At 36.5% G+C, this 20,948-nt stretch overlaps 1 protein-coding gene across 8 annotated transcripts in view; it reads right to left on the bottom strand.

Moving 5' to 3' along the window:
- The window catches only part of ASB5 (ankyrin repeat and SOCS box containing 5), a 41,311-nt gene that overhangs the window by 6,762 nt on the left and 13,601 nt on the right, over positions 1-20,948 (bottom strand). For 6 of the 8 annotated variants that reach the window (XM_074822774.1, XM_074822776.1, XM_074822778.1 and 3 more), the window contains one exon: positions 381-460. In XM_074822774.1, coding sequence (XP_074678875.1) covers positions 381-460 — 80 coding nt within the window. Of the gene's footprint in view, positions 1-380; positions 461-3,663; positions 3,732-9,182; positions 9,401-20,948 lie in introns of those variants that run through there. The other 2 variants (XM_074822782.1, XM_074822781.1) reach the window with 2 other exon arrangements.

Below are 20,948 nucleotides of genomic sequence, written 5' to 3'. Positions count from 1 at the left end.
ATTAACAAAATATATTTTTTTTTAATCACAACTATGCAAAACACAGAATCTTTCAGTGATTCTTCCCCTCAACAAGTATCTTCCTGACTAACCCTGCTGAGCTTAAAGCAGTGGCACCACACTGACTTATACCATGCAAGAGGGGAAGACTGATTGATACACATTTAGATACAGCTTCTGTAAAAAGCTTTTTTGGGGGGAAGTTCTAAAACATACAGACAAAATATTTTAATTAACTTACATTTTATCATATAAAAAATTCCTAAATGTGTATTTCTCTGAAAAATTCAAGTGAAAAAAGTAAAGCAAAGCATACTAAATCTGCATTAATATTCTATGCTGAGAACTTAAGTAACATTAAAAATGAAAGCAGCCTTCACCTGTGACAATAAAGTCTTTAGAGAAAGAAGACGTCCTTGACTGGCTGCCTCATGCAGAGGTGAGCGATCTGCCCAAGAACCTATATAATAACAACATTTATTGAGTAAACCATATGAATTAGAATGATTTTGGAATGCATAGAGCAAAGCAGAAAATATAATGCACAGAATGAAGTTAACTGTCCCATGAAATTAATTTTTTCTCTTTAGAGACCGTATTTCAAATTATCAGTTTCTAGACAATAAAAACTGCTCTATTATTAACTGTAAACATCTCTAATAAATTATTATATGGTACAGAGAACAAAATATTGATATAGTGATTTCAGTAATAATATGACTTATTTTTGCAACTGGCATATAGAAATTTACAGACTTCAACAAATTGATATTTGAACTTAAACCAGATATAAACCTGCCTGAAAAAAATCCTAAAAAAGCTGATGTATGTGAAAATCAATATGGAAATACTTATATATGATGAGATTATTCTGCAGCTACTACACAAGTGCAAGAAGAGAAATACAGTGAGAATCACACTAAAAAAATGGCTATAGTAGAAATACAGTATTAAGTCTAAGTTCTCATTCTATAATAGGCTATTGGGGCTAAAAATAGCTAAATATGCTTAATGTAAAGGTTTGGCATTTATTTTCATTTATTTATTACCCCCCAAAAAACAGAGGGAAAAACAGAAAAGAAAACAAACAACAACCCTGCCTTTACACACATACGTCCCCTTAACTCCCAACACAGGTCCCAGAGTCATCCAGTGGCTCCTGATGAAGAACCTGCCCTTTCCTCTAGAAGACTGGCCACTGACAGGTCCCCTCCAGCCAGACAGGGTTGCAGGCATAGCTGATACCAATTTTTTGTGTGAACTTTGCAAATCAAGTTTTGAGAGACTGTGTAAAGAAGAACCATCTTCAAAATATATTATGAATTACCAATATTTATTCCTATAAGAAGAAAATCACTGAAACTGTAAAATGCTAATACAATCATTCACATGAGTTATATCAATCTGCCAAAAAATCCCTTAAGAAATGTAGAATTAGCTAAGTATGATGAATTGGTAACAACGGCAGATGAATCTCCAGTGTGTAAACGTATTTGACTTTGTCTGTTGCAATGGACTAGGACTGCCTGCAAAGCCAGTGACTGCATTTTAGTGACAAGGCAATGAATTTTAAATGAGAAGGCTCAATCACTGGCAATCACCAGTCTAAGCTCTAAGGTAACTACCTCTAAGGTAACTACTGACTAGGAGCAGACTCTGTTCCTGTTCCCTACTGGACCCCTTCTGTCCACTAGCCTGTTTCAGAAAGCACACTTGCGGTTACAATAAATAACCCCCTCAAATCACATCAAGAATAACCGAATAGATTAAGACTGCTCAACCTGAAAAGAAATGAGGGCATGCTTAAAAACACACCAAATTGTGCACAATATGGAAATTGAGATAAAACCTCAGTTTTCCTAGAGGTGTTAATGAATTAAACTAAAACTTATTCATATGTAAAACTGTATCTTCTCACAGAACATATAACTATACTGTGGAACTCTGCACTACTGGATGCTATTGAGATCAAAAACTTAGCAAAACAAAAGCACAGACGAGTATTTAAATTATCATAAGACTATATAAAGCTGATAACAGAAGTTAAAATATACAGGAGATTAAAGCTTTGTAAACCTGATCTTAAAAATGCATAGAGATTTCTGTAATGTCAGAGTATCCAGTATCTGTAAAGCTCCTTGTACTCCTTCATCTGTGGGAGTAGATGGACCATAGGCAAGACCCAGCTTCCAATACTCTTTCAGAATTATTTGAAATAAGCTCTGATCATCTGTGTGTGCATGTGTATGTGCATGTGCACACATCATTCCCTATATTTTTTCCTTTAGATTTTACATGTAATATTTTGCAATTCTTATTGTTGGTCAGAATAACAGCTAAAAAAAAACATACACAAAATGACTGGGATTTTATGGGGCATTATACTACAAAAACTGGGCTCAGAAATCTTAAAGTGACTTGATTTTAACAAAACATCAGTATTTTCTGTCATCCCAATAAGCTCAGATATATTTATCCTATTGTAGGTTGGATGTGTTCAATCACTATGAGAATTTTGACCAATGTTTTCCTTTTGTGGTAGTATGTGAACCAGCACTTGAGTCGTTCTAAATTCAAATTAATTAGATCCATAAAGTTCTCCTGCTGACAGCTGCAAAAAATAATTAAAAGCTGTATTTAGAGACTGATTTTGAAATTTTGTCCCCCTATCTCTACAGATGAGAACACCTCTCTCTTGACAGTTTATCCTACTAAATTAACAGGAAAAAAAAGAAGACACTTAACTATTATATAGAAAAACTTCTAATAAAATTGTAAGTGTAATGACGTTTTTATGCCCATTAAATACACTCACACTTTGGACATTTTTGTAGCTGTGTATATCTCTAAACAGAACAAAGCTGCAGGTAGGCTCTGAAAGCAACATTTTTTTCCACCTATCTTTCACCTCCTTCCCTCTTGGATTGCTCAGAAGAATGTTTGTTAATGTCATTACTCCAGTGACATTTGAGAATCAAATGACACCCATTGTGAGCTGTGTTTTGCAAGTAGACCCACCTTATATCCCTATCTTCATGTAGAGACATCCAGCAGCTAGCTGTTTCTGCTAAATCCATCAAATACAAAATGCTTGTCATCTCTACTAGAAATAAAATCTATAAGCAAAATTCTGCAGAAATATTTTGTGCAAACCAGGTTTGGAAAAAAACCTTTCATATTCCAACTGATTTATCAATAAACGTAGTAATTAATCATTAAATACCACAGGGACAAAAATATGTTCAAAATAAATATGTATCATAAATAAACATCAAAGGTGTCTTAACATAAATTCTTTGTCTAGATTACTGCCTTCTACTAATCTACAGACTTGCTATGTTCTCACCTGGAAAGCATTATCAAGAATATAAACGAGGACATTTTTTCATTCATAGCTAATACTGCTGTTAGAGACAACAAACATAGTCTATTCCAAAACTGTTAATGCATTAATTCCCTACTGATGTTGTCTCTGACAGATGCTGTATACAAAGTACCTCTAACTATAATTAGAAGCCACGTTAGTTCCAAATTCTCTGGTGTATAGTTTACCAGGAAGGGCAGCCTACATTGCTTTGTAAACACTAACAAGAAAGAATAAACATATTCACTGTATTAACAGGCAAAGTTAAAAAAAAAAAATTTCAAAGTATCATACAATACCTAAATCTCCATCACCCCATGGCACTTCCAACCAATTGCAATTATAAATCCTACTCATTGCTTTCAATCTGGAAAATAAAAAAAAAAATTTAAAAAAATCTGTTCTTGCTAGTTGGGCCTGTTCTTAATACACTCCAGCTATGCTTGGAAGGAGATCAGCAGCTCACTGTAATATGAACTTTCACCCTTCAGTAAACACAGCTTTAAAGATATGAGCATATACAAGTTGCCAGTTTCTTTTCTTATGCTAAAGGACTGTGGCCCTTTTTGCTCATTTTTCACGTTTCTGAATGTGCCAGTTTTCTGTTCATGTGCCAGTATCTGTTCATTTCTTATGCTAAAGGACTGTGGCCCTTTTTGTTCATTTTTCACATTTCTGATCATGCCAGTATCTGTTCATTTGCCTTCCAAGACAGATTAACTGGAATTTCAACACAAGAGAAACTCACAGTAAAACCAAGAGAACCTTCTGCTGAATAAGAACTACAGGACAAACTCCTCCTTTTTTAACCTCATAAAATGAGACACACGGTTTTGTATCCTCAAAAATCAGTATTAGTACATAGATTTGTAAGGGAAGCACTGCCAAATGTTCATATATTATTTTACTACTTACTCATACTTAGAAAAGAAATAAGCAAAGATATTCTGAACATGTTTCAAATGCTATTTGATCAGTACGCTGAACTGTGTTTTTCTTTTAGCAGTTCACTATTGCCTCAATTATCTTCTGAACAATTCTTTGGTTGTTAAATTGGGGTATTGATAACTATTCTCAGCAATGAAAAATCCCCCAAAATGGGGATTTTCAGTTCTGACTTTGATCCATTTCTAAGTCATTAATGTTATTTTCTTCATGTTTTTCTACTGACTTCACTCCTTTACATCCACCCGCAATTATCTGTAAGCCATTCCTGCAGTTATGATCATAGCAGTAAAATACTAAGTAAAAATATTTTCGTAAAGGTCATTAACTCCAGTCATCCCATCCTTTTGTTTTTATTTCTAAAAACTTGTGTAGTCTTAAAAACAAAAAAAAAAACCCAAACAAACAAACAAACAAACAAAAAACCCCAAAACAAACAAAAAAAACCCCAAACCAAACCAAACAACAGTATGAAAGGTACAGTAAAAAGTTGGATTTTCAAAACAAGGAGGACTGGAAATGAATGAAAATCTTCTCACTGACTTCACTGGGAGAAGATTTATACCAGAGCTCAGCACTTTAGAAAAGTACTGCTCTAAGGATAAATAGATGGTGTCCCAGTCGTCAGAAGAAGCAGTATCATCAGAGAAGAACTGAAAACAGAAGCCTGCCACAGTTCATTATTGGGAGATGAGAAACACAGACTGCTGGAAAGTGTTACAGCTAATACTTGTTTCTGCAAAACTAACAAATGCTATGGATTAAGCTCATCACTGTTACCTTTTACTCCTTAAAATGCATTTTGAGTGTTTCAGTTTGTGGCAACTGAAGCAACACACAGGACCAATAACTGTAACAGAAAAACTCTGTAACACTATAGTCCCAAGATCAAGGGACTCACTTCACTCCAGTTATTAAAACTGCCTAATATTTCCTATACGTAATTAAGTTCTAACAGATTTTTCTGTGGCACTACAAAATCACCCATTTGTCTAAAGCTCTTGCAGGATAAAGAAGGGTGTCAACCACTTAATTGATATTTGATGTTAAAAACTATTGGAAAAGAATCTTAAATCAAGGATTTAAAAGTTAAGAAATGCATCTGTGGTGCTTAACTACTATGATTAGATATGACCAGCAAAACAGAAGCCACTTCTTTTCAACAAATGAAATTACAACAATCACACTGAAGATCCCCAAGAATCAGAATTTAGGTTAGAGATGATTAAAATATGTCTGAGAAGATGTAGTTCAAGTGGCATTTAAAAATTTAATTTCAATATTTCAAATAATCTTTGTTTTCAGTTGAAAATTATATGACAATATATAAACACATAAATATATAAACTTACACATACAAAAAAATGAAACCTTGATTGGTTCAAAACAATATTCTGTGCAATGTTTATCATCATATAGACTTTCAAAAGTTGGAGATTTCATTCTAAATGCAAACGCCAACAATTTCCTACTCTTGAAAACCATACAAACCAAGTGTATTTTCCCACACAGTTCTGTTTATGATACAACCACATTACATGACCACACATTAGTTTTGACATTCCAGTGCTGTATTAAAATTATTTTGTATCTCCATATCTAATAGGATCTCTAGCTCTTTAAGACATGCTATCCAAACTATAAACTGACAATAAATAACATTGTTAATTTTATACTGCCTTTCTCATGGTATTCTCCCAATAACAAAAAATACTTCAAAAACCCTGCTGAATCTATCTTCATAACATCATCCATTCATACAGTTTTATAACTAAGGAACCAAAAGACAGAGAGTTTTAATGCTTAAATTGTAAAACCAATCTAATAACTTATTTTTTCCAGAGGACTTAAGCATTAAGAGTGTACACTGAAAGCATAGTTTAATTATGGTTATGAGAGCTTTGAGCTTCTGAAATTTCAGCCTTAGATAATAATAACCATGATCAGTCAAGAAACTTTCAGGTTAGATGATTGGTCTTAAAACACACAGGTGCCACAGCAAAGACAAGAATAGAATTTGCTTTTAGGGACATTAAAACATTGACCCTTTTTCCCTACCATTCACTACAGACTTTCTAACCTCTGCAACATACAGGAAAACATAGGGTGTATTTTTTCTGAGTATAAAACTAATGCCTTCTCATAACATCATCCATCTTGCACACCAAAGGAAGCAGGGGCTTTGTGGAAAAGTACAGTGTGTGACTGTGTTGTCAAATACTGAGTTATAATGCATTAGAGGATCGAATCAGCATGGCACAGGCAACATTACTTCTAACAATTCCTAGATTTTGAGTGCTTTGGCATTCCAATTTAACATACTTTTCACACAGAAACATGAGCCACTAAACTGTACTAAAAATCCTAAAAAACCACAACAGTGATATCCAAACATAATTTGCTTGCTTCCCCACAGAAGCAACATTATGCTATGTGAAGGCAATGGTAATGATGATGGCAGCGGCAGCAGCAGTTGTTGCTGCTGGCTCTGTGCCGGGCCTTGCACACACAGGAAGAAGTGTGTCAGGCCCCTTCGCCTGTCACATGAAAGCACAGCAACAACTCCCCTGTCCATTGCTCATGCAGTTTGTTTTTTCCATCTTCTTGAAGGATCAACAACTTGACTTGCTATTTTTCTAGCTGAAAGTAGCTTGCAAACTCTGTGTGCCATAGCTAGAGCAGCCAGGTATAAATTCCCATCAAACTCTACATTCAGTAATCTGTTAGACCCACATCAGATTTGATGAGAGTATGTGGAGCAGCAGGTAGTACTCTTAGTCTGTTGTTATTTCCTTGGACAAGTCACTAAAAGTAAGGGGTTTTCAGCAGCCTTCACCAGAAGGTGACAGAAAAGGCATACAGACATTCTGAGCTGAGTTCAGACTCTGGAGAACTTCTGCATGGAGTAATCTTCCTCCTCAAATGCAGTCTGTCTTAATCCAGACTGCAAGCAGTTTTCCTCAAGATGTGCTCAGAATTCTCAGTGTTTTCCCAGCCTGCCAGAGAATGAATGCAGCATGTGGCCTAATCCCTAGCCTTAAAAGCAGTACGCAGCTGGGCAGCAAAGTTGGGCCTTACTGTGCTGATTTTTGCCACGTCCAGATTTTGGTAAAACAGTCTGGTTGCGGACCTTCAAGCTGGTAGGCTGAAGACCTTTTCCTAGCCTGACTCTATCCTTTTGCCCTTCTACCAAGTCTTATAATGACATATTCCACCCCCCACATCACTTTTAGTCCATTTTCCAATCTGCATATTTAATTACATACTGCATTGCAGTATGACTTTCTCTTCCTTTGCTCTGCAAGGGTGCCTGAAGAATAAAGTTCAGTTTGGATACCTCCATGGCTGGGAATAGAGAGGGAATAAAAGAGCCTCCTTCAGATTTGATATTAGACATACCTGTTATTCAAGTGAACTGTAACAACCAGAAGCCTCAACTGCAACAGAAGTCTCTCAGTACTTCAAGATGTCCATCAGGAAAAATATATGCCCAGTTTGACAGTCACAAAGGGGCTATAAGTAGCTGGACTGTGTTAAGATGGATTCTTCAGAAAATTTTACTTTACTGTGTTTTTGAAAATTTTCGAATAGCCGCTAGCTGTGGCTATTTCTTTATAAGAATGGCACAAGAGCCTACCCCTGAACCATGTCAAGGAGTGGCTTGTGCTAACACAGATAAACTGTAAAATTTATTTTCAGTTGGAGGCAGAATGTCCTAGTTTTTTGGAACTACTAGCTGAAATCTTCATAAATAAAAGCTACTATATATCAGGAAATCTTAGCCCAAACAGTAAACAATATGAGGGTAAAACATACACTGCATTTTAAAACTGATGAATAAATATTACCTTAGAGTACCACTGCATTCAAACAGTTACTTGAGAAGCTATGGTAACTGTTGCTTAAATTCTTGAATATTGCTTAATTCTAAAACTGGCAGTACTGGAAATTAGCAAAGGTATTTTAAGAATAACTGATTCCTTTAAGATTTAGCTACATTTTACATGGTAAATTCATAATTATTTTTATGCACAATATATCAAATCTCTCTTTCCTGTCTCTTCCTTTCCTTGACTATTTTAACATCTCCAGTTTTTAATTTGATATCATATTATCAAGAATTTAAAGTCTGATTTCCTTATTTTCTTTTTTGTTTCACTCTAAGCCTTATGATACGGTCAATATTAACTGGAATTATGATCACTCTCAAAAAATTCCTATTAGATTCTCACAATTACTCAAAGCTCCCTTTTACACACTTGTATTATGAAAAAATTAGGAAAATATGGCACAGACAACAGCAGTCCTAAACATTTATAACAGTTTGTTCCCATTGCTGAAAATGTCAGTGTCCAGCAACTTAAATACCTCCTAAGTACTTCTCTATGCTAACCCTTACAATTAATTATATCTTTGTCTTTAGTATCTTAGTACAGGACAATAATTGTCACCTGTAGTTCCCCCATTGCTTCCTACTTCAACTACCTATAAACTTCTCTTTACATATAAAGTTATATGTAAAGTTTACTCCTCCCCCTCCTTTCATTCCCCTGTTCCCTGTTGTAAACAATTAGCCTTCAGTATCCAGTTACCTTGTGACAGGACAGCAAAAGTCAGGGTAAGTCAAGCCTTAAACAAATAGGGCAGATAAACAAGAAAATTTATTTTAGATCAGCTGATAAAAGTGCAGAAAGAACAAAAATAGCTTCAACACCCTTGTATTAACCCATGCAAGACAATAAAGTGCTGCTAACATAAGCATGCATTTATATTACAGCTAGAAAAAAAAGAACAGTTTTGAGCTAGAACATCATAAATTGGGTCAGCTTAGCATATTTCAGTACACGGTTTCTGAAATGGCTGCTATACTAACCTTGGCTGGTCAGAATACCCCAGCTAGCTTTTCGTTTTGCAGGACACTCCCCTATACTTTCTAGGCGTCTTTTGGGGAGATTCTGGCTCCTCTGAACAGCAGTGTTTGTTGCCATTATTTGTTTCTCGAGGAAAGACTGACTGTCATTGGTGCAGGTACTCTGGTCTGATGAACATCCACAAATGGATTTCTACTACCTTTTTTCCTCCTTTTGCTTTTTCACAAAGGATCTTGCTGTACTTACTGTAGAATGGCTACAACACTGAAATCCATTCAGTAACATTTACTAGCTTGGACTAGTGAGTACATAGTGGGGGAAGGGAGGGACTGCTCTAGCATTTTCTATTTTTAAAACAGAGAAAGAATCAGCTTAGCTACAGCATGAGTCTTAACTATTTACATGATTTAAATGGAAAGAAGGTGTTAATTTTTTAATCATTTAACCAAAAAAGAAACAGATTCTTAAAGCAAAAGCATTCAGTGCTTTGTTGCTTGAACAACAAGCAACCTGAAACAGAAAAACTAAAACTGTTTTATCAGAATGGCAATTGTTTTAATAATAGAAACAATAATTATTACATGTAACTTGCAGTTATGAGAGATTTTGGAATTCAGAAGAATCCATGAAACTATGAAGTAGTTCTGGTTCTTTGTGATTTGGTTTTGTTTAAATAGGGGACAAGGTATCCTACAGATGTCAACTAGAAACTACATCCTGAATAAATAAAAATATGGTTTGACTACAAAAAAAAAAATTCACTGGTTATTTTCAAAGTCTGATCACATTATGAAAGTAAGGCTATAGTCTTGTCAGAAGCACAAGTCAATATTTTTCAAAGATAATAACAAATACAAGGGCAGCCAACTAGTAGTAGAATTTTTTTGTTTGTTACTATGTATCATGCTGATACTATACAGAAATCTGCAGTGAGAAGCAATCCATGATAAAATTCCAGCATGGATAAAGGACAGTGCTTTCTCTGTGCTAGTAACATGTTAAGAAGCTGCCTTTACCTCCCCAACCACTTCCTTCTGGCATTTCCTTACTATCCTCTTCTACTGATATAAAAACTAGCCATTTTGTAAACTTTTTAAAAGGAAATTAACATTAGTGGGCTTCATTAATACTCCTCCTTTCAAGTACCTGACAAAAATTAAGCCCTACGATGCTGAAATAACACACAAGTATTTAATGACATTTTCTATATCCCTCTTGGTTTTCTTTAAGAGAAAATCAGAGGCAAGATTGTAGTTATGTAGGGTAAGGGGAAGAATGAGCAGCTGCAAGTTTCACCTTGAAATGGCAGCACATGAGAACTGCCCTACTGGAATGGCATTACACTCTTTACAGAACAGAAGCAAGTGGGCTACTGCTATTCTCACAAGGGAGAACAAAACTGCACTCTCCCAGACGTTATGCTGCTTTCTGAAAGCCATTTTCCTCAGGTTTTATCTAGCTGAATGAACCAGAATATCTCACAGACTGAAAGAATCACTTCTACACATTCAGCAGTCAGATTCTGCAAATAAGTCTTGAACAGAGCTTTCGCGAAAGGGCTCATTATGAAAGGGCACATTAGAAATATATCACTTTAATACTAGAATTACTTGTTAAATTGTAGTGTTTTCTTCAAGTAAATAAGTACTGGAAGATGAATTAACAGGAATAAGGATGTGTATACATATGTCTGTGTCAGGAAGATATCAGCACTATTCTCCAGGTGAGAAATAACAGATGACAATTTCTGTACTTGCCATGGCTCTGAGGCTCATCTCAGTTTTACACTCCCTTTCCATTTGGAATGGAAACCCAGAACATTCAGGAGAAGGGGTGAGGATCAGGATCAAGCAAAGCATCTGGCACTGCAGAGCAGGGATTGACAGTGGGCTAGGAAGACAAGACCCACATGTTTTTGTAGGAGTTTTGTGGGTGAGGCTGTCAGCTGAGAATGAAGTTGGGTCCTTCTAGAGGAGTGCTACAAACCTGGAAGTAGTTCATACAACTTGCTTTCCACAAATATTCCAGCCCCCATTCTCTCTCACTAGTCTCAGTGGTGTGACTTGCAGGAGCAAGGAAGCCAGCAGATACACGGACAGCTGCCATGGCTTCAAAGAGGAAGACCCCCAAGGAGTCAGTAGCACCTGCTCACTCTCATCCAGAGAACTCCATAGGAAGCAATGAGCTACCAAGGGAGTTAGACTACCCCAAAATCTGCCACCGTCAAGGCAAGAGTACTAGGAAAAGTACCTCTATTCCATAGACACTTGCCACTCATTATTATGAAGTTACTTTGAATACTTTGTTGGACATCAGAATGCAATGTATACAAATATGAGCTATCTTTTTTCATGCTTTAGAGGTGAAGCATATTCCATTCAGTACTCTAGAAGCAGCTTTTCACTAAATTCTGCTAGGCATAACCATTTATTCTCTGGGCAAAAGCCATTAAAAAGTCCTATTAAAACAGTACATAAATAAAAGTTAAAAAAAAAAGCAAGTTTGAACAATATCAGAAAAGAACTGGAAATATATTAAAAATATACTTGAGATGTTGATATAAAGAGGCAATGAACATTCAGTTAAAACTGTGGAGTAAGACTGAAGAACTCACTAGTTCACTTCCACCTCTGAATTGGAATTGCTATGGGATCTTCCTCAAGTCAGCCATCCATGCACTGGCTTACAAAATAAGAATCAGTATCTCTCAACTATATTAGGTAATAAAACTATTAATATTTGAAACTACTTAGGGCTTGGCACTCAGATTCTGTTGTTCAGATTTTCTCTACAGAAGAAACTCAAACACTTCCAAAATCCGCCAGAAAACCTGTAACAGAAATCTAAGTAGATATCCAAGCATGTAGAAAATACAGTAGAGACCATTACCTTCCCTGCCTTGGCACACAAGCAATTAGGGAGAGTATTTAGATTATAGTTACTCATGGAAGCAATGCAGCTACCTGCAAAAAGCAGCCAGAATAAGGGGCAGACACTACAGTCTGAGAGTAAGGAAACTGGAGGATTTTACTGAAGAGTTTGGAATTCTGACTTAATTTAGCAGACAAGCTTTAAATAAACCACCACACTGCATTTCACTAATAATTAGTTCTATTCAACTTTTATAACCCAGGGGAAAAACTGTTAAAGGAAACTTTCAAGTTATTTTCTTCACAATCTTTTTTATCCAGATTTTTATAAAAAGAAGTATCAGTAAAGTTTCAACATTTCTATGTCAGCAAACAGCTCTGAGTTTACAGCAGCAGCAGCAGTTCTTAAGAGGTGGGAATGAAAATGGAAAGAAATCTTTGCTCCTCCCTTTCAATGGGAAACTCATTCTATTTTAAAGACTCTTCTTAAGGCAATAAAGATGCAACTGTGATAACAGACAAAAAAATATGATAATAAAAACAATGACAAACACACCCCCCCCCCAACCTTTCAACACATGATGCAGCCCAATGCAATACAGTCCAAACTCCAATAACAACAATTTATCTTAGGAAAAAATGGACAAAACTACATTTGTGTGCAACCCTCCTCAAAAGACCCAAGTAATGAGCCACCTTGCTTCCCAAACTGTTTTATACTTTCAGATTCACTCTACTTTTATGACCAGGATTATTATGGGGTCACAGCAACTGCATGGAACCTGCCACACTAAATCTGGAACAGGACTAGAAACTGCTTCTTCCTGCTAATGTGATCCACAGACTACAACCATGAAGCTGAAATGATAGATAGGCTCCCTGGACCTCAGTTCCAGTACCCCAAGAGTTGCCTGTTATTTGACGTTGACAGAAATGAACCAGCAGAGCGATCTTGAACACTCCTCCCTGTAAGAGAAGCCAAGACAAAGCAACTTTTGGAAATAAGTAGAGAAACATGGTTACCAACAAAAACAAAGCATCCTAAGAGGCCACAGTAGCCACTGTAACATCCTGCAGTGCCGGCTCAATGCCAAGGAACTTAAATGCACCATAAAAGTACAGTGATAAAGCTCTAACAGCAGGACAGGGAAAGGACTGGAACTATTTTTTTTTATATAAAAACAGATTCTTGCACCAAGTCATACTTCACAGCCAATACAATGATATTCGAAGTCATTAGCAGTCAACCAGAAGCTTGGGCATTACCCAGGTGTCACCAACCAGTCCTCTGTCCTCCACATCTTAACAAATGCCAGCAGATATGCAGATAATACTTAAATGGTTATTAGTTATTTAAGCATAAGGTGACATTTCTCTATGACACTATAAGCACTAAAAAAAGCCTATTACACAGTCCTGCTCTTTATACAGTATCATCACTGTCTCTTAGCTGGAAATACAAATTATTATTACTATTATTAAGGTAGCAACAGCATGGATGGCTAGTAATTTTCCTACCTCTCCCCCTGAGATTTTTGCAGATGTTAGGCCTTGTATCCTTGGATGATGGGAATCAGAATGGAAGGCTAGGAAAAGATTTAAAATTCTGATATGATAAAGGCTCTGTCTCAGCCCCCACAGAGGTCAAATATGGAACAATGATACATTTACTACATTGCCTGGCTTGTGGATTTGCAGTGTGTACCCACCAGACCTCTTCATGCAGACACGCATTCGTAACACAGAATATTTGCTAATATGTGGGCTAAAGTAAACCAAATCACAGCAGTCATGCTGATGAACCTAGCCAAACCAGTTACCAAGCAGGCCTGGGCTTCAGGTATTGACAGAGAAGAAAGACACAAGGCATGAGAGAAGTAGTCAGCATGGGAGTGGTATAGAGCACCACAGAGTGGATCTTCGGCCAATTACCATGAGACAACAGCCGTAAAGAGAGAGAGATCATATCTATTGCCAGAAAGACTCTAGACATAGCAAAGAGTAACATCCACTAGTGCAACAGATGCAGCATGCCATAATGGATTTATGACCAACCAGCCAGCATTGCTGCAATCATGAATACAGCTCACTACTTAGGCACGTAATGCATTCCCCCAAAGCCATCATCAACTAACTCTGGCAGCAGTTCACTCGCTGCCTGCCTGCATTGCAAATGTTTGAGAACATCCCCTACAAGAGAGGCGTGTGAATAGCAGAACTGTGGCCATAACCCGTCTGCGGCTGAGGGAAGGAACATCACCTTCAGGGAGCTATGCTATTTTGGTCTTCCCCTGTTGCCTTACGCCCCACTGCTGCAAAAAAGACCAGTGCAGATATGTTTGAGCTTGCTCTGATCCAGTACTGGAGTTTCTTAACGACTTTTCTTTAACAACAGCAGTCTTTAAGGCCTTGCGGGCAGATTGCTCCAGGACTATGTTTCAGTCTTATTGCTATGCACCTTTAAAAACCCAGGTTTTAAGCTACATCCCAGTTCATAATGTTTCATTTTGTACTTGTTTGTAGTTCAAAAGCTTACTGTTCATTTCTTCCAGAAAAATAATCGATTGATGAAGGGGATTTCCATGTGCATTAACTTAAGAGCGTGCACATCAAGCAAGCCAACAGGACCTAGGTTGGTGACAAGTTAAGGTCCATCTTCAGAAAAGATTTTAGGGAGGCGCACATAAATGATACTGACCATGAAATACAGCTTGTGGCAATGCTATTCTCAAGGAGATTCTGACATACAAATAAACAAAAAACCACAAAGGAATCCACATGGTATCTCCGTTCAGGGAAGCCAGTATGCAAACAGGCTTCAGCAGATATATTCACTAGAAGTTTCTGTAGCCTCAGAGATTTTCTTTAAGGTGAGGGAATAGTCAGAGCTTGCCAACAGATGTGCTTGGTTTTTGTTACTGCAAATAGGTCAGGACTCTGGCCACACCAGTCTAGTTGCATCATGTAACTCTCATCAAAATCGCTTTAAGGTAATTATGTTCTTCAGAGGAAAATGGTTCTGGTATCTTGCTGATATGTGCTGTCATTTGCTTCATTCTAAGCAAGTGTCTTCTTGAGATTTATTTTGAAGTGTGACTCTTCTTTGACAGTTATTTGTCATACTAGGCAAAGTTATTTAGCATATAAGAGAAGGTGATGAGCTCCATCAAAAAAAACTCCCTTCTGAACTTTTAAAAAAGAACATTCACACTATCTTAAGCATTTTTATACCATTAGCTTACGTGCTGCATATGAAAAACAAATGCTAAATGGGGTGCCTTACACCAAGTGGTATGGTGAATAGGTATGCCATACAATATTCCTGTCATTACTAAATTAATCCCTATTGTATCCAGGAAGCTAGTAGGGGTCTTATATGGCTTTTATTAATAGAACTGTGATCTCTGTGGAATGCGAGTTGAGAAAATGCCTTGTGCCTATCTTTCCTACCTAACAACTGTTGCTGAGTGACATTATCAATTGCAACTTGTTAGAATAAAATAATAGGAAAACTTTGCTCTAATTATACACTACAGTTCAAAAGGGAATCAAGCTTTCCAAACAGCAGATCTCTAACACTGAAACACAGCATTATTTGCTATCTGAGTTGTATTTAATGGACTGGTTTCTTGGGTCCACCCAAGCAGCACACAGTGAACAAGAAAAAGAAAGAAACAAAAGGCTTCATACTATTTACAAGTCTCATAATCCTGAAAGGAGATGGGGACTCCAGCCTTGATCTACCACAATCGCATGGATGTCTTCATTTAGGGTAACAAGGAATAACTAGTGTACTGAGCTTTCCTACCATGCCTGGCCAAGGCAGATAGAGCAAAGACAAGTAGCTTAGAACTTGCTATGTTCATTCAAGAGTAGTCTTTATTTTTTTTAAACTTAGAAGAAATCAGGGAATATTCACCTCTCCAGTTCTGCAAAAACAGTGTAATGTATTTTGAGGAGATATACTCAAATACTACAAATACAAATTCTGCTTTCAAATAACTTTCAAATATTACTTTAGAATAGTATAGTTATACATAAAGTGATATTCTATGCAATTTTTTGCAAAGAGAGTTGACATAATTAAAAAAGAGGGTATTAAAGAAAAAGCATTTTATGTTGTCAGAACTACTTAGGTTGTGCATCAGATCCCAGGTATCTGTATAAGTACATGAGTAGTTGTTTGTCATTTATGCTGTATTAACTTCTGGAAAATTATTCTTTCATAAGAAAGTTCCTCTATATCACCTTCTGCTTGCAGCTAAAAGCATTCTGAGAGTTACTGAGTATCAGGTTTAATTTTGATAAAATAGACTCTTTTTGCCTTATAAAAAGTTTATGAATGGGAACTATACCTCCTTCTATAAAGTCATCTGTATTATCAAAGCATGGACTCCTCCATACAAACCAAGCTCTTACCAGTATTTGTCAGTAGAGTTTATATCTTACAGACTCAAAACACTTGACAATGAATTAACTCTTAAGATTTGATATAAACTTACACTTTGAAATCACTTCATACCACATTGTTACTATCTCATCCTAAAGCTACTGAATTTTATTATAAAGCTCAGCTGAAGCTCCAGCTCAGTGCTTGTATATACAGAGCACTTTCATGATATGACCAGCTAGTTGGTATAGTAGGAAGAGTCGAAAGGTTGCTTTTGATCCTTTGGTTTCTATCCAGGAACAGCTGTACAAAAGGATGAGTTATTAACTCTTCACAGGTCTGGACATACAGTGAGAAAAGAAATCTTACTGTGCAGATCACTGTCACTGCAGATAGCCTGCTAAGGAGCTAATTATACCTAAAGTTAATTTGCAAGTAAGTTAATTTTTGTAGGTCAGTTTGTAGGGGCACAGAATTTTAAAATGGAATAAACATATACATCCTCTGGCTTTTTCCATAAAGAAGTAAATTAATAAAATGTTGACTTTGCTAGCATAATGTATAAATACCTGTTCGCTTCAACACAATAAAAAAAGAAAAGCTAGGCACCATAACCTATTTATAACACAGCTATAGTCCCTGATTTCAATTCAATGGGGCAAGTATGTGTATATGAATAAGAGTTTACAAAATTAGTGCCGAAGTTCAAAATAATCCAGTAAATGGGACCTTTATAACAGAATGGATCCCTTTCGCATTTAATTCTTTTATGGTAATAACACCACTGACTTCACTGAAAAAAGAATTCAATTCTGAAAGTTTATTAAGACATGGGTCTTTAAACAAATGTAAAAATCAGTAGATGACACTAAACTGCTGGTGCTGCAACTGCTCAGAGGGAAACAATTCAAAACAGACCTGAGTAAAATGGAGAAATTGTCTGATATCAAGAACATGAAGTTAGCTGAAGGCCGGTACAAGGTATTATACTTAGAGAGGAAAAAGCAAATGCATAGTACAGTGACTCTGTTTTAACATGGGATTTATAGGCTACAGACTGTATATCCTTAATACTTTACTGTTAGGGGGTAAAAAAAGGAAAAGAAAAAGCATCATTCCAGGAGGCATTACATAGGGTATCATATATATGGCACGTGACATAACTGTTCCGCTTTTATGCAGCTAACAGTTCCAAGACTCAGCTGGAGCACTCTGTTTAACATGGGGAATTAGATATCAATAAAGTTGTCTATGAATTGTATGTGAACCGGCAGAAGTCCAAAAGAGAGCAACTACAGTAATTCCAGGCCTAGAAAACAAGACTTAGGAGGACAGACCAAGTTAAATCCTTTTTTCTTTATTCTAGAAAAGACAAAAAGAGTAGAGGTAGAAAGATGCATTGTAATAGTCTTTAAATTGATTACTTTTCATACATGGAGAAAAACTGATAAATACCTTACTCATATTTTATGTATTTAGTTTGCAGAAATAAAGACTTAGGTAGGTCTTGGGGGGAGTGGGAAGCATTCTAGTGATGAGAATAGTAAAAACTGTAATTGGTTGCACAAGGTTGCTGCAAAAATCACTATTACCAAGCATTTTAAAAACAGGTTAGCCAAACATTTGCCAGACAACCCACATGTATTTGATCCTAGAGCATCCAAATTACCTCTGAAGGTGCCTTTCAGCTGTACACAAAAGTTTTACTCAGACTTCATCTCCATAAACAAATTAATCTGACTTACAAGTAGAAGAGCTTTCATATACACTTTTCTGGTCTTAGCTGATGCTGAACACTGATCTAGTTCTTATATTTCAATGCCACATACACAATATAATTTCTAACTAATTATTAGGACCCTATTCCTATCCAGCTGTTCACATACATACGACATCCAAAGGATAGATTTAACAGTAGATTGGTGACTATCCAAACTGGAGAGAAAATATTCCTGAAATATTAGGGAATATGACCTGTTTCACTGCTAATATGTAGCAACAAGACCACGGTAGGCAGATCACACAGGTAAAGCTGCCTCCTTGCATTCAACCAAGAACAAATCACAAAACAAAGGAAGTCAGCCATGAAGTGTGCGACGCCTGGGCCTCAAACCCTGTACTGGCCTGTACACCCTCAGTTTGATGAAAGGAGTTCCACCAAGTACTACTGCTCAGTACCTAAAATGTCCTCAATTAGACAGGCTTCATAAAAGAAAGTCTTATTTTAACTCAAGAACTCAATTCAGTAAACATGAAATAATACCTATGCCTAGTAGCACATTATTTCCAAAGGCTCTTTTCTTCTTCAGAATTATAGCACTCTATCCTAGCCAAGTCATTATAATAGCAAAAATTCATTTTTGTACTGTTACAAACAAACTGAAAATACCAACACTAACAGAATTTTAAGAGTATGTAATTAGGTTGAAACTAGAAAATGAAAACTAACATTTCCTCTAATTTGAATTACTTCCTGAAATAGTATAAACTTCAGTTAGGCAATGATAGGCTAATTTTCAGGGGGCGGGGGTGGTTTTTCTTTTCTTTCTGCTGAGGCTTCTCTGTTGCTTAAGAAAAAACACAGAACAGGATCACTAATTAAGATGATATTCAGTATTTAATTTTATCATTTACTGTTTCAAGCTGTAGTTTCACACTGCTTATTGTACATCTTCCAGATATTACTTTGAACAGGGTATTTTGTTACATGGTATTGTATAAACCTTACTGAGGTATTCTACTGTATTTCACAAACATAAATAAACCAAATCCCACAACACTCTGTGAGCTGAGACAGTAACATGCCCCCTTCTACAAACATAGAACAAAGGTATAGGAAAGATAAGAGAAAATAGTAATTTTGAGGAGTCTTATTTGCATCCCAAAGAGCAAGGATTGGTCCTGTTAATCACAACAAATGGTTGAATCTGCAGATTATGTAACACTAGCTGAACCTGTGCTTAGGACTTTTACAAGTCCAGACCCAAATACTATGAGTTGGGCAATGAAAAATTAAGACACAGTGGTGTCAAGTTGTAAAAATACAGTTTAAGCACAAAATAGTTGCACTATTTTCTTTTAATAAATGAAGCAGAAAACCAGAAACTCTACCATCTGTTTGAGCCTATAAATCAAAATAAGTCCCTGCTACCTGAGCAAAACAGTAACCTGCAAGAGTGATAGGTTTTCACCTTTTGCACGGGCTAGCTACTAGAATGCTGAATATACATTTATTTAGATATAATAGTTTAGACATTTGACAAATGACCACACTAAAGTCTCCTGGATTCAGCAACAGGTAACACTGTAGAGACTATTTGACTTTCCAACCTGATAGATGTTATTCCTTTCCCTCTAGTTTTTCCCCAATCTTTTTCATTCCTTATCGAGGTTCTGTGTTACTCTTCCCAAAATGAGCCAACTTAGAGCTAGCCAGCAGTTTCTGACATAAAATTATTGATTTCAAGTGAGGGCTACCACATTCCCTGCAAATATTTCTGCCAGTGGGATAGACAGTCAGTCCTTCCCATCCTATTGTAGTGAATACATAGTACACCCCCACACTCCCACATATATGTGTATTTGTAAATATGTTCACACACATGTGTAAAAGTTCAAATTATGTCACTAACATACTCAGATGTAAAACCCCTGGGTTTCAGATCTTTAAACTGTGCAGAGAATACATGATATAAATTCACCTCAAGTAAATCTTCTGCAAAGCAAGCTAGTTCCTGCTTTAGGAAGTGTCTCTGGCTTGCAAATGTAAACACATACACACAAAATGTCTAGCTTTTGTGCCAACACTGAAGACTGAAAAGATCTTTAGCTTTGAAACCATTTCTGGCTCATTTCTACAGTTTCTCCCTTTGCCTTTAACTCAGGTTATTTCTTTTCCTTCATAGGCCCCAGGGATGAAGGGTAAAGGTGAGAAGAGGCAAGAAAATTCTTCCTGTTCCATTGCCTAACTCCAACTTGATGTCATCCCAGAACACAAGGAACAACAATAAAGACAAGCAAGGCAGCAGGGATCCCAAGCAGAGCAACCACCTGGTGCATCTTCTCAAGGAGTTTTCTGTGTTCTGTGACCCAGAAAAAGAGTTGAATGAAAATGGTACTGGCTCACCATAGATGAGCTTGGGGGAACAGTAGTGCCCACCTCTACCAAAGTTCTGCTTGAGCAAACAGAAAAAGGAATTTTCACAAGATCTTTCAACCACGTAAAATTTGACGGGTTTCCACACAGATGCCCAAAAGCTCACCCTGACAAACAGTAAGTAAGCTTCCTGATATGTGCCAAGACACTAGTACAAAAGGACTGTATCTTCTCAAATAAATTATTATAAGAAAATTTTAACTTAATCAAGAAATAATTCTCAGAAATATCTGGACTAGTTTCACTAAAGTGTTGCAAAATAATCACATGCCAAGCATGGAAAATTTCAACCACATATAGGTAAGCTGTGGAACCTCAGAAGCATCTGGGAATATAGTCTTAGATTGGGAAG

The sequence above is a fragment of the Strix aluco genome, chromosome 4, assembly GCF_031877795.1.
Source record: "Strix aluco isolate bStrAlu1 chromosome 4, bStrAlu1.hap1, whole genome shotgun sequence".
Taxonomy (NCBI): domain Eukaryota; kingdom Metazoa; phylum Chordata; class Aves; order Strigiformes; family Strigidae; genus Strix; species Strix aluco.
Note: the sequence above shows the minus strand (reverse complement) of the source record. Positions and strands in the feature narration are given on the sequence as shown.